General features: G+C 46.3%; 4 protein-coding genes across 4 annotated transcripts in view; 3 read left to right on the top strand and 1 right to left on the bottom strand.

Moving 5' to 3' along the window:
- The window catches only part of AK88_02494 (uncharacterized protein), a gene marked incomplete at both ends in the record, with an annotated part of 3,218 nt that extends 2,969 nt beyond the window's left edge, over nucleotides 1–249 (top strand). The window contains one exon of the mRNA XM_012480119.1: nucleotides 83–249. Within this exon, the coding sequence (XP_012335542.1) occupies nucleotides 83–249 (167 nt within the window). The remainder of the gene's footprint in view (nucleotides 1–82) is intronic.
- A 569-nt stretch (nucleotides 250–818) lies between these two features.
- Nucleotides 819–2,258, bottom strand: AK88_02493 (uncharacterized protein; the record flags this gene model as incomplete). Its single annotated transcript, XM_012480118.1, has 1 exon — nucleotides 819–2,258. One exon carries the CDS (start codon nucleotides 2,256–2,258, stop codon nucleotides 819–821), a length of 1,440 nt encoding a protein of 479 aa, XP_012335541.1.
- Nucleotides 2,259–3,011: 753 nt separating this feature from the next.
- On the top strand, nucleotides 3,012–11,008 carry AK88_02492 (uncharacterized protein; the record flags this gene model as incomplete). The annotated part of the gene is made up of 2 exons (XM_012480117.1): nucleotides 3,012–10,812; nucleotides 10,989–11,008. 2 exons carry the CDS (start codon nucleotides 3,012–3,014, stop codon nucleotides 11,006–11,008), a joined length of 7,821 nt encoding a protein of 2,606 aa, XP_012335540.1.
- Nucleotides 11,009–11,295: 287 nt separating this feature from the next.
- AK88_02491 (uncharacterized protein) overlaps nucleotides 11,296–11,793 on the top strand; it is a gene marked incomplete at both ends in the record, with an annotated part of 2,633 nt that continues 2,135 nt past the window's right edge. The window contains one exon of the mRNA XM_012480116.1: nucleotides 11,296–11,764. Coding sequence (XP_012335539.1) covers nucleotides 11,296–11,764 — 469 coding nt within the window. The remainder of the gene's footprint in view (nucleotides 11,765–11,793) is intronic.

The following is an 11,793-nucleotide window of genomic DNA, read 5'->3' as shown; positions in this document are numbered from 1 at the left end:
AACGTGTCGCGTGCCCATCACAAACGTGTCGCGTGCCCATCACAAACGTGTCGCTTGACCCCCCCCGTTTCCCCCTCTGCAGGAATCGAATACCTAAGAGAGTTTCTGCACCTGCCACCATCCATCTTCCCAGCCACGCTCTCCAAGAAGGTCGTCAACAGGGCGCCAAAAATGGAGGAGGAATTTTCAAGAGAACTAAGACAGCCGATGGGAAGAGGTCGCTCATATGACAAGAGAGCCTTCGAGTAGGCGTTTTGCACATTGCCCCCACGGGGCGTAGCTAATAGGAGCGAAGCTAATAGAAGCTGAGCGGAGATAAGCGAAGTTAAGCACAGCTAAGTGGCGTGAAGAGTGCATACTTTTATATATATATAATATGTGTATACCTTATATGCATCTCCAACAGCGCACCGTTCCCTCGTCTGTTTTTTTTTTTTTTTTCTTTTTACTATTATTTTCCCCCCCTCTTAAATTGTGCCGTGCATATTAGTTACCCGTGTCCACAGGAGGGACTCCACTTCCTCCATTTCCCTCCCCCTCTATAAATAGCATTAATCATGCTTGATTTTTGAAAAATGTTAAAAAAAATTAAAAAAAAAACTACGAACAACAGTCAAAAAAAAATATTTTCTTAAAATTACCCAAGCATGTTAGGAAGCAACAGTGGGTGCTGCACTGAATGAAAAAAAAAAAAAAGTGGGATAATATATATATTTTTTCCACGTAACAACGAGTATGCCAGACAAGAGAAGTGTACATGTGTGCGTGCGCGTGTGTTAGGGGTTGCCGCTCCCCCTCCACAGCGCATAAGACCGGTTTCACTTTTTCCTTTTCTTTTTCTTCTTCTTGCGCGGCTGGGTCTCATCCTCAGGGGTATCGTCCCCTACGGCTGACTCCTGCGGGGTGATGCGTCCAGCGAGTATGTCCTCCCTGCGACGTTTCCGCTTGAGGTACTTATTGGTGATCATTTTGTGAATCTTCGAATGAATGACTTTGTAATTTTCTTCCTTCTTTTTTACATACTCTTTGAAGAAGGAAGGCAGTTCAATGTCGTAGAACTTCATGAGGGATGTCTTCGTCTTCTCCGAGAACACTTTTCTTTCTTTTTTATAAGTCGCGTTTTGTGAGAGCAGCTTCTGTTTCATATTGTTATGATTCAGTGCCTCATGATAGGTCGTTTCAAATTCACTTTTATTATAAGATGCAAAAGCTTCTTTAGCTTTTTCATTTAACATGAGGTAGATGTAATCTGGCTTGATCCCTTCAAGGAAGTCCCTATTTTTAACCTTTCTCATTATCGATTCTAATTTAAAAAAAGCATAATCACGGTTGAGATGATGAGGATCATTTTGTACATTTAAAAAATGAAAAAACATTTTAAGGATGGCTGGGTGGACCCCCTGATTATTTATTTCTCTGTTAACCTTTACCATAACGATTTGCATTGTTGTTTCATCTGGTTGCAGAATTTTCTGAACCCGTTCATGATCTTCTTCAGGGGTTTCAGGAGACACCTCTTTTAAATTTCGCACAGCCATCCATTGTTGCCACAGGAGTTCTTTTTCATACATGAAAATATTTGTATAAGACGGCATTAAAAACTTTCTTTTATATTCGAGTCTGTAACAGAATTCATTAAACGTTAGTTGTGGTTGCTTTTTAAAAAGAGAATCGATTAGAAGTCTTGGTGTTAATGAATGAGAGCACAAGTTGCTGAACGGGTCTCCTAGCCTTCCAATTAATTTCAACAGTTCATATTTTACGGGGTCTATGAGTCCAAAGGGTAACTCCATGCCTTGTAAAAATTCTGCTTTCACTTTTCCCTTAAGCAATATGAATGGCTCTCTTTGTATATTTTGTTCAGGTACTGGTAGTGATGTGTATGGGTATCCTTCAAGTAGGTCTTCAATTATTTTATACTTGGACGAACTTTTAAATTCTACACCTTTACTTATTTTTTTTTTTAAATTTTCTTCTTTTTTTTTTTTATTCACCACAATTTTGGTTTTGAGTTGGTTGGCTTTTTTCTGTGCTGGCTTGGACACGAACAGCCGCCAGGCCTCCTGCGCGGTTGCCCGCTCGGCGGGGGTGATGAAACACTCGCATCGGTGTCTCCCGTCTAAGAGCAGGGTACTCGCGCCGGAGAGTAGCAGAAGAAGTAGTGTGAAGTGGTACGAGAACTGGCTGTGTCGCACCACCAACTGGGGCAGCAGCAACACCGCCAAAGCGATGAGCGGCGTCTCCACTAGCACCTCCATGCGGCCAAAAAACTGCACCCGCGCGAGGCCTGCACATTCGCGCGTCCATCGCCCATATGCTACCCTTGCGCCTCGGCATCGTTCAGATTGGCCAAAGAGGGGTGTAAAGGGGCGCCATGGGAACAAACAAAAAAGGGGCAAAAAAAAAGGGCACACAAAAAAGGCACAAAAAAATGGCCAAAAAAATGTGCAAAAAAAAAAAAAAAAAAAAAAAAAAGGCAGAATAATGGGGAAAACTGACGGGCGGGGCAAATTTGGGAAGGCTCGAGCTGGGCCAGCACATTGACCTAAGCGTCGTCACCGCGAGAAGAGAGCGAGGGGAAGAGGCCGACTACGGGTCGACTGGTCCCCCCCCCCCCAAAAAAACATACATATATATGTGTATATAACCCCGTTTGCTGTTATATATATATATGTATTTATTTATAATTTTTTTTTTTTCGTTTGGAATTGTTACATGGTCTTAAGAAGAGCCTGCTGTGCTGTGTGTGCTCACAGCCACTTGCCGTGGGTTCGCTTTATTTTCACCCTCTCGGTACACGGTTGCGTGCACACCTTCGGGGCATACTTTTTTCTTCCCTTTTTGTGGCCACAGCGTTAAGGGGTTCGCACATTGCCCCTTTTCCGCTTTGTCGTCTTGCCGCTTGCCCCCCTTGCCGCTTGCCCCCTTTGCCGCTTTCCCCCCTTTGCCGCTTTCCCCCTTTGCCGCTTTCCCCCCTTTGCCGCTTTCCCCCCTTTGCCGCTTTGCTCCCGATGGGCGCGGCGAATCACGTGAATCTGGGGGACTACGGGAAGGCCAAGGTGTACCTGTGGAAGACGGAGCGCACGAGCGAGGAGCTGTTTCAAGAGGTCTCCAGTAAAGTGAGGAACCTATACGGGCAGATAAGCTACGACGATCTGTTTCACCACTTGCGGGGCTACATAAATCATATAAACTCGAGCGACAATGAGTTGTTTTTGCGGAGCGAGCTTCCCCCATGGGAGTCTTCAAACAACCATCACACAAACACAGACCACGAGGATGAATGTTTTTTTAATATATTTAAAAATGCAAGTTATGTTCGAAGAAATGGAAGTCTGTCCATTAGCTACATTGATTTGGCTGAAAAGGCCATGAGGGTGGACAGAGTGAATTTTTTTTCTAATGTATTTATATCGATTGGAGTTCATGAGTTGCGCGAGGGAGGAGAGGGGACTACAGGTGGGGTAACCCCTGATGAAAGCGCAGGGCTACATCGCATGAGGGAAAAAATGGTCAACCTGATTAACACATACAATAATATTTTTTTTCGCAACAGCTGTGTGTTTGTACAAAGGGTTCTAGTGATCCCGTCTTGTGACAGGTACGATAATTACATCATGGGTCAAATTATAAAAATAAATGAAAGTTTCCTTTATGCAAATGGACCTGGGGGGAGGGGAGGAGGGGACGTCGGAGGGGACGTAAGTCGTGGTGGTGGTGATGGGTGTACTAAAGTCCCCCCAGAAGTAGTCTCCTCAAAAGACACAGTTACAGATTTGGAAGAAAAAAAAAAAAAAACGAATCCATGCGAATACATTAAGGAGGGAAATTTTTCCCTATTGAAAAATTCTGCATACTACATGGAAGATAAACAAAGGCACTTCGCAGGTGGTGGCAGTAAACCCCTCGGCCGTGCAGTCACATCAGAGGATGTAGTGCAGCGTATGGGTGTAAGAGGGGAAGAGGAGGAGGAGGTGGGTGATGACGATGTGGTTGTTTGCAGCCGCAAAGGAGCTGCTTCGCATAATGGGGTTTCCCCGATCAGCACGAATGGGGACCACGAAAGGAAAATGGCCACCGCGTCTGTAGTGACATCTACAGTGCCATCTGCAGTGACGTCCACTGCGGAAGGGGCAGGTGGGGCGCGCAGCAGCAGCGGAAAAATGTACAAAGGAAAAAAAAAATACTCCTCTAATTTTTTAAGCATTTTCCACAAGACGCCTGTGAAGGAGTACAAGTCGGTGAACGTGCATTCTTCGAGTGAGGAGGAGGTGTCTTCTGATGAGGGAATTTTTCAGAGTTGGATTTGGGGTGGTGCCACGGGAAGTGGTGAGGCCGCTCGCGGGGGAGGAACCCACAGTGTACAGGTTCGCCGTACTGAAGGTACACCTAATGCAGATGCGGGTGAGGGTCATGAAGATAGGGCTACATTAGTACACAGAACCAAGTCAGTTACGCACATGGAAGGAGGAAAGACGAGTGCCACGAAGGAACCCATTTCCTTCATATATAAGAATTATAAAAACTTCCGCATTATTGTCTTCCTGCCATCGGTGAAGAAGCACTTCAACATTCAGTTCAACAAATTCTTTCAGGCCGTTTTGCTCAACGCCTTTTACATTTTTGCGCTCTCTTTACACAGCATGCTAACGACAGAGAGCGTGCGCAAGTACATGCAGGAGCTCATGGAGAGCGCTAATTGTGAGTCGGTGCGGAGCGCCAAGGTGGGCAGCGAGAGTGTGCTTGATCGACGCAGAAGAAGGCAGCAGGAGGGGGGGGAGAAGTGGGAACAGGACGAGAAAGGTGTGAGCGGCAGGAACGTGACTGCGGGCGGGAACGTTGCTCCTGGCACACACGTTACGTCTGGCCGGGGGCGAACCCTGCACCTGAAGAAAAGTCTGAGCAACAGGGACCTCGCCAGCAAGGCCAACCTGAGCAGTCGCAAAAACAGCTACGATAATAATTTGTACGTAAATATAAAGAGGTACTACAACGATGTTAAATGGAGCATCTTGAGCAAGACCAGTCAGATCACCACCAAGGGGGGAGTCGAGGGGTTTTTCTATGAGGGAGCCCCCCGGTTGTCCAAGTGTAGTGCGTATGAAGAGGGCAGGCTACAGGGGAAGGACCCACATGGTGTGGAGTCGCGATTGGGGGAGGAGGCGGCTGCTGCTGATCTGGCGGCGGGAGGAGATGAGACAGACGCAAATCACTCAGAGAGACGCCATGGAGGGGATGTTAGCGGTGGAGGAGTGATCTCTTTTGAAAGCGCCCAAGGGAGTGGAGGAGGTTCGCCCAGTCGCCGTTCCGATGGGGATGGCCCGGAGGAGGAAGAGGAAGGGAAGCATCACGTTGGGGTGGATGGTGCGATGGGCGGTGAGGTGGCCGCTACCCTCGACGATGAGCTAAGCGACGACTACAACGTTGAGCAGAGTGAAGACTGTGCGGGGGAGGACAGTGACGAGTGCATTGAAGACTGTGGTGGGGAAGGCTTTCCCGCGGAGGACTCGCAAAGTGTAGAAGGGAACGAAGTAAGGGACGAGGACACGACGCGGCCGAGGAGGAGAAGACAGTACCCCCCACGAGGGAAACCAAAGAAGAAGTCCACAGGAAGCGACAAAGCAGGGGTAGACCAGAATAAAGAATATGAAATGAAAAAAAAAGAAGGAGATGTATTTCTGCTCCTGGGAAGTCCACTCGATTCAATTGAAATATATATGGAGTGTTATGAAATGATGAAGGAGGAGAGAGAATATAAAAATCACGTGTCAGATGCAAATATCACTTTTTGTATAGTGTTAAGTATGTATTTATACGTTACACAGAACTGGGGTCACTTTTGCAGACTCAATAACAATGAAAAGTATACCTTTCGTTTTGCAGAAGTGGTTGAGCATTTGCTAGTTCAAACATATGAACGGTTACTTCCAAGTAAGTATACGAATTATGCAAATTTTTTTTTTGACACATCCTCTTATAGTGGGTCCATAAAGGAGAGATCCTACCACCCGTATCTTAACAATTCGAATTTTTCTTTATACAATTATGACCATGCAAGTGATTCTCCATCTTCAGGGGTGCTTAAGAATATAAGTTCCTTCATTAACGTTCTTAATGAGTATGACAAAGGGGAGGACGACGGGGAAGACAGCAACTCTTTTTTTTATAATTACTCTGGGGATGAGTCGAATGAAAAAGACTTTTACTTTTATAATATAAGTATTAAAGGACATAACACGTTAATATATTTGATTGGGTTCATGGAGCACAAGTTGAGTGAGGCCTTATCTCTTATGCGGAATGCATGTATTGTTTCCCCTGCTGGGGGACAACCCCCCTCCACTACGTCTTCCACCTCGTTACCTCCCGCACAAGAACTGTTCGCAGATTACCTCATATGTTATTTGAAGTACCTTCTAGCGATTAAAAAGAAGAGACACATTTTTACCGCCATGAGAAAGTATTCTTGCGTGACTGAGCGGTTCAGTTACAATCTGTATGTTCAATTTTATATCGAGCTAGCTAACATTTATTATCATGTCGGGGCCAACCGCAAGTTTGCCTTTACCATTTATCTTTTGTGTACGCGATTCTTTGAACACAAGAAGTTTTACCTGACTTATGTGTTTTTAAACAGCCTGCTCCCATTTTATGGCCTGCCCTGTGTGCAGGTGCAGGTGCCGGTGCACTTTGACTGGGGTACGTTAGACGGGTCGAAGGGTAAGGAGGAAAGGAGTGACCACCCGAATGACTTACTAAGTAGAATCTTCGCCAGAAGGGGGTGCAATGTGAATTACCCCATGCGATGGTTGAAGAAAGCGAGCGAGGCAGCACGCCTCGGGGAGTCTCCCGCAGGTGGTGACGGTGACGGCCATCCACGGGGAGAGCGAGATGCGTCTGGGGAGGAGCAGCAGAAGGCCAGCGAAGGAGCCCTTATTACCATGCTACCACCCGAACGAAACAGAGCAGCGTTACGTGGAGGAGTTCATGAGGGAGAGAAGAACCAGGGGGATGATGTCCTACCAGCGCAAAACGATCGACCCAGTCACATCCTATTTCAGAGTGTGTTGTTGGACCCCTCCAACAATTACAATCTTAAACGCTTGTTATCATTTTGTGCTGGGGAAATGAGCGTACGTAGCTTTTTTTGCCTGAACAAACATGGTGAGGAGCTACAAATTTATAAAAAGAATAGAAGAGGACAAAACGGAAGGTTGCAGCATGGGGTATTGGCATTACTTAGTGAAGTCCTCGAGAGACTGAATTTGCTGAGTGAGTCGATTGTGTGTAATTTGTTTCTTCTTTTTTTCCTGACGAAAGTTTTGAGGACAGATGTGCAGAGGTTAATTTTGTGCAACCTGTATGAGACGCTTCGGAAGAGTGAGAGTCACATTTGCTTCCCTCCTTTTGTTACGCTGGTAATGGATAAGAGGGAGAAGCGGAGGAGTAGATCGTACTTGAGGAGGCTGAGTCAGGGCGGGGACGTCTGCTTTGGGGGGGGAGTTCATGAGCAGGGGGGGTGTCCTTGTGGCGCCCTCTCGTGGGACAGTTCCTCTTCTGGGAGCTCCTCTCCGGAGGAGGACTCGTCCAGTAGCGATGCATGGGGGGGGAGGAGTTACGAAGATGATGGGCGGAGGAGCCGCGAACAAGAGACGGATCCTCACAACTCCGCGTTCCACAAAAAGGAAACGAAAGAGGACAAGTTGAAAAAGAAAAAGAGCAACAGAGAGAAAAATAATTCACAACGACGAAAGCACATTCACTTCCTTTGCGGGTTGACAGAAGGCAGGTGCGCACCCTCCCCAATTTTACTCAACATTGAATATATAAATGAGACAAAAAATTATGAACGATTTTATAAAAAGGTTAGCTGTCCTCCATCTGACAATAAAGGAACGGAAGAACAAGCTGGTGAAGAGAGAGACGTGTTCAAATATAATCCCTTTAATGAAGTGGAGAGGAATACCAAGTTACATAACATATGTGAGTTGAACAGTGTTAACCAGGTGGAGGTAACTTTAAAAAACACCCTCTCGACTAACTTAGTTTTAAACAGTGTAAGACTTATTACTTCTGGAGTTCCTGTGGAGACGTACGCATCTAATGTTGTTTTTCTCATGTCGAGGAAGAAGAACCACACGACGAAGGTTCGTCTGTCCTTCAGGGCAAAAGAAACGGGTCTTTTATTTCTGCTTGGGGTGTCCTACTGCATCAGCTACCTCCACTTTGACCAGTACCTTTTGTACGACACGTCCATTCTTCGCAAGTCGTTCATGGGGGAATCCTTCATTTCTGCTTCTCCTCATGCTTCTCCTCATACTGCTTCCCCGCCCCAGGGGGAGAATCAGTCCGGTGGTACAAATTGCGCACAGAAAAATTATGAACATGTTCAGGCGAAAATGGATATGAAAGACGAAAATGACAGCAGGGGGCAATTTTGCGCCATTGCAGAGACAGAAAAGGATGGGAAGCGTGCCCACGGGGAGGAAAAATTCATTTGTTCTGATAACAATCGTGGTAGTAAGAACAAGACGGACAGAACTGCACTGTTAAGCTACGCATTGAAGATGTCCAATACATGTTCCGTCTTTGTTATTAAAAATTATTTTTGCATCAGCTCTGAAATAAAGCTTTTTAACTTTAGCAGGTACGTGGACGTACAGTCCATGTTGCATGACGAGTCTGAACTGGACAAGTTCTGCACGCCTTCCTTGGGGTCGTCACAGGGCGTGCGGCGCGAGGGTTCCTGGTGGGAGGGAGCGGGGGAGTCCTCCAAGCGAAGCTCTACTGGAAGTGGCCGCACCTCTCAACAGGGGAAACAGTTCGCCACGAAGGACAACACCCCCTTGGGGAGTAAATTGAACGGCGCCGTCGGAGCGGCTACACAACTTAGTGAGGCTGCACCCATTGAAGGAGCGATTCCTAAGATGTCCTCCCTGTCTGTGTCTTCCTCATCCGAGTCGTCCCCGGAGTCGCTGCACCAAGTACGTCACCCGTTTGCGCGCTCATCGAGTTGCTCATCGGGCAGCTCATCGAGCAGCTCGTCCGGCATAACATCCTCCACGGCGTCCTCCACTGACATGACAAACCATTCAAGCGACGAGGAAAAGACCAATATAAGAAGCAGTGAACACATGGACGAAACAAATGACAACACGTATTTTTCCATCGACGCAAGACACACAGAGTTACTCGAAGGAGAAACAAAATTTTTGTGTCTCATATTAGAGAATAAAAATTCTCAAGTGGACATAAATTACCTGAACGTGCAGGTAAAATATAAGCATAAAAAATTTGGAGATTTTTTTTTAAAGTTTTTTTTTAATTTGGCATTTCAAATGAAGCGTAACAACTGTGGGAATGAGGACAAGGATGATGTAATTCGAATTAGAGAAGGGGAACCACTAACAGTTAAAAAGGATCATTGTTTGTATATCCCCATCAGATGCATCGGCTCCATTTTAATTAACGAGTGTGACGTACGTGTGATTTATTCAAGTGAAAAGAACAGTGCCTACTATGCCGTGCAGCACATTAAGCTTCGCATTAGTGTTATAAGAAACGTTTCAGTTGATCAACTCTTTTGCTTTCCTTACGTGAGTTTTAATTTTTCAGATGTGCTAAACGAAATGGTCAATTCTCATTTTTACAGCTCGAGTGTTATAAATTCCTTGAGTCGAGTTGTAAGAAGTGGGGGCACAGATGATGGTGATGGTGTAGGTGAGGGGGCGGACGGGACCACTATGCATGTGGGAAGGCTCAGGGGGAGGAAGCTCACGTGTAGGGAAATCAACATGGAGAGCTACTTCGAGGTGGGTGCAGAAGGGTTCAGAGGTGGAGTGCCTTTGGAAAGGGAACCCCTGCTTGGAGGAGTACCTCCACTTCACAAACGGTTCGCACCGAGGAAGGACCTCACCATCTGCACGGACAACAAATACATGTTCATACAATTGTTCATAAGAAATTTCAGCGGGTATGTGAACTACTGCTCTGCAAAGAAGGTGGGTAGGAGGCGGCCCACGTGCGTGGTGGAGACAGATGAAACCCCGAGTAAATGGGTTCTATGGGTTCAGAGAATCAAGCGAAAAAAGAACCTCTCATTCGCTACCCGAGAAGATGCAATCAAATATTTTTTATTGTACATCGATGTGCATGTGTACCTCTCGTTCGATCGACACAAGAAGTCCGGACTCCTCAGCCTCTACAGCTCCTACCTTAACAATATTTACCTGTATGGAAATAACAGAGGACGCTTCTTACTCAATTATGAAAGAGAGGAGTTGACTTCACCGGAGGGACGCACACATGAGCACAGCGCTTGTTCAGTGATGGATGGGTCCATCGGCGGGGGGAAGCGCCACGGGAAAAAAACCACGCCCAAGCGGGAGACCCTCTTCTGCGCGCATGCAGAGGTGCTAGAAGGGGAGGAAGCGGGAGAGGCGGAGGAAGTAGGAGAGGACCGCCAGCTTCAGAAGGCCCTCTTTCAAACGAACTTCCCACACGACATATTCTACCCACCAGTAGTGTTGAAGCCCAGGTTCTACAACTGCAAAAAAAAAAGCAGCGTGATTATCCCCAAGTGTTCAACAGCGTTGAATTTTAAACACATGAACGAAATCGGAATTAAAAAAAATTATTTTGAGTCTTCCGTTGGAGAATTCTTCGTCATTAAAATATTTTTACAAAATTATTCTCCGCTCCATCTCGGGGACTACAGCCTTCTGGTTTATCCCTCCAACTTCAGCTGCATAAAGCTGATTGGAAGTTTGAGCAGCAGTGGGTCCCTTGGCTGCGCGTGGACAGCGGAGCACGGTGTGCCGGAAGGCAGAAAGAACAAGCTAACACGAGTGAAAAAAAAAAAAAAAAAAAAAAAAAAAAACACCTGCTGCACTCTCTCAATGTGTACTCGCTGTTTCCGGGCAAGGTTTTATTTTACGTCGCTGTGTACTTCCATGCATACCACGCCTTGCTTTTCCACCACGAGCCAGTTCTGGTGACGGTGGTTTAGGGCGTTCCAATGTGCTACACGTTACGGAGGTGCAGTAGCCGCTGTGTTGCGAACGTGCAGGGTAAATGCTTCCTCGCCCCGTGCACCAAAGGGCGGCTTTTTTTTTTTTTTTTTTTTTTTATTATTATATATTTTGATTATCATTTTACAAACAGAACAAAATTGAACATCCTTCAGTGGCGCGATAAAGTTACCGGTGAGCTGCTCGCTTGGACGATTCATTCAGCGCGTCGGCAACAAAAGGGGGAGCAATCGGGAAAACGAAGTCGGCGGAGGCGTTGGCCAGGATGGAGTCCATCGTTCTGCCCGGGGAGGTCCTCGGCAGCTGCGACATGTACGTGAGTGGCGAAAACACGTACACCCTGCAGAAGGAGGTGAGGTCTGCCATCCTGGGGAGGAGGCAGCTCGCAACGGACCACAATGGAAAGCAAATCATTAGCGTAGCTAATACGAAGGATTTCGTCCCGCTACCTCAAGTAGGAGATTTGGTAACATGTAAAGTCTATCGAGTCACCTTCAATTTAATATACTGCAATATCATGTTGGTGAATAATAAAGCTTTAAAGAATTCATTCAGAGCATTCATTAACAAGAGTGATATTCATGTGTACGACGGAGAGTTGGGCGATAATTTTGAATGTTTTAAACAAGGAGACATAATCAGGGCCAAGGTCCTTTCAGTGGCACAGCATGGCTCGTACAAACTGTCCACCGTCGGGTCCGACTTGGGGGTCATCTTGGCCCTCAGCGATAAGGGTAAGCAAAAAAAAAAAAAAAAAAAAAAA

Source organism: Plasmodium fragile (assembly GCF_000956335.1).
Source record: "Plasmodium fragile strain nilgiri unplaced genomic scaffold supercont1.24, whole genome shotgun sequence".
Taxonomy (NCBI): domain Eukaryota; phylum Apicomplexa; class Aconoidasida; order Haemosporida; family Plasmodiidae; genus Plasmodium; species Plasmodium fragile.
The sequence above is the reverse complement of the archived record's forward strand: the minus strand, read 5'-3'. Positions and strand labels throughout refer to the sequence as shown.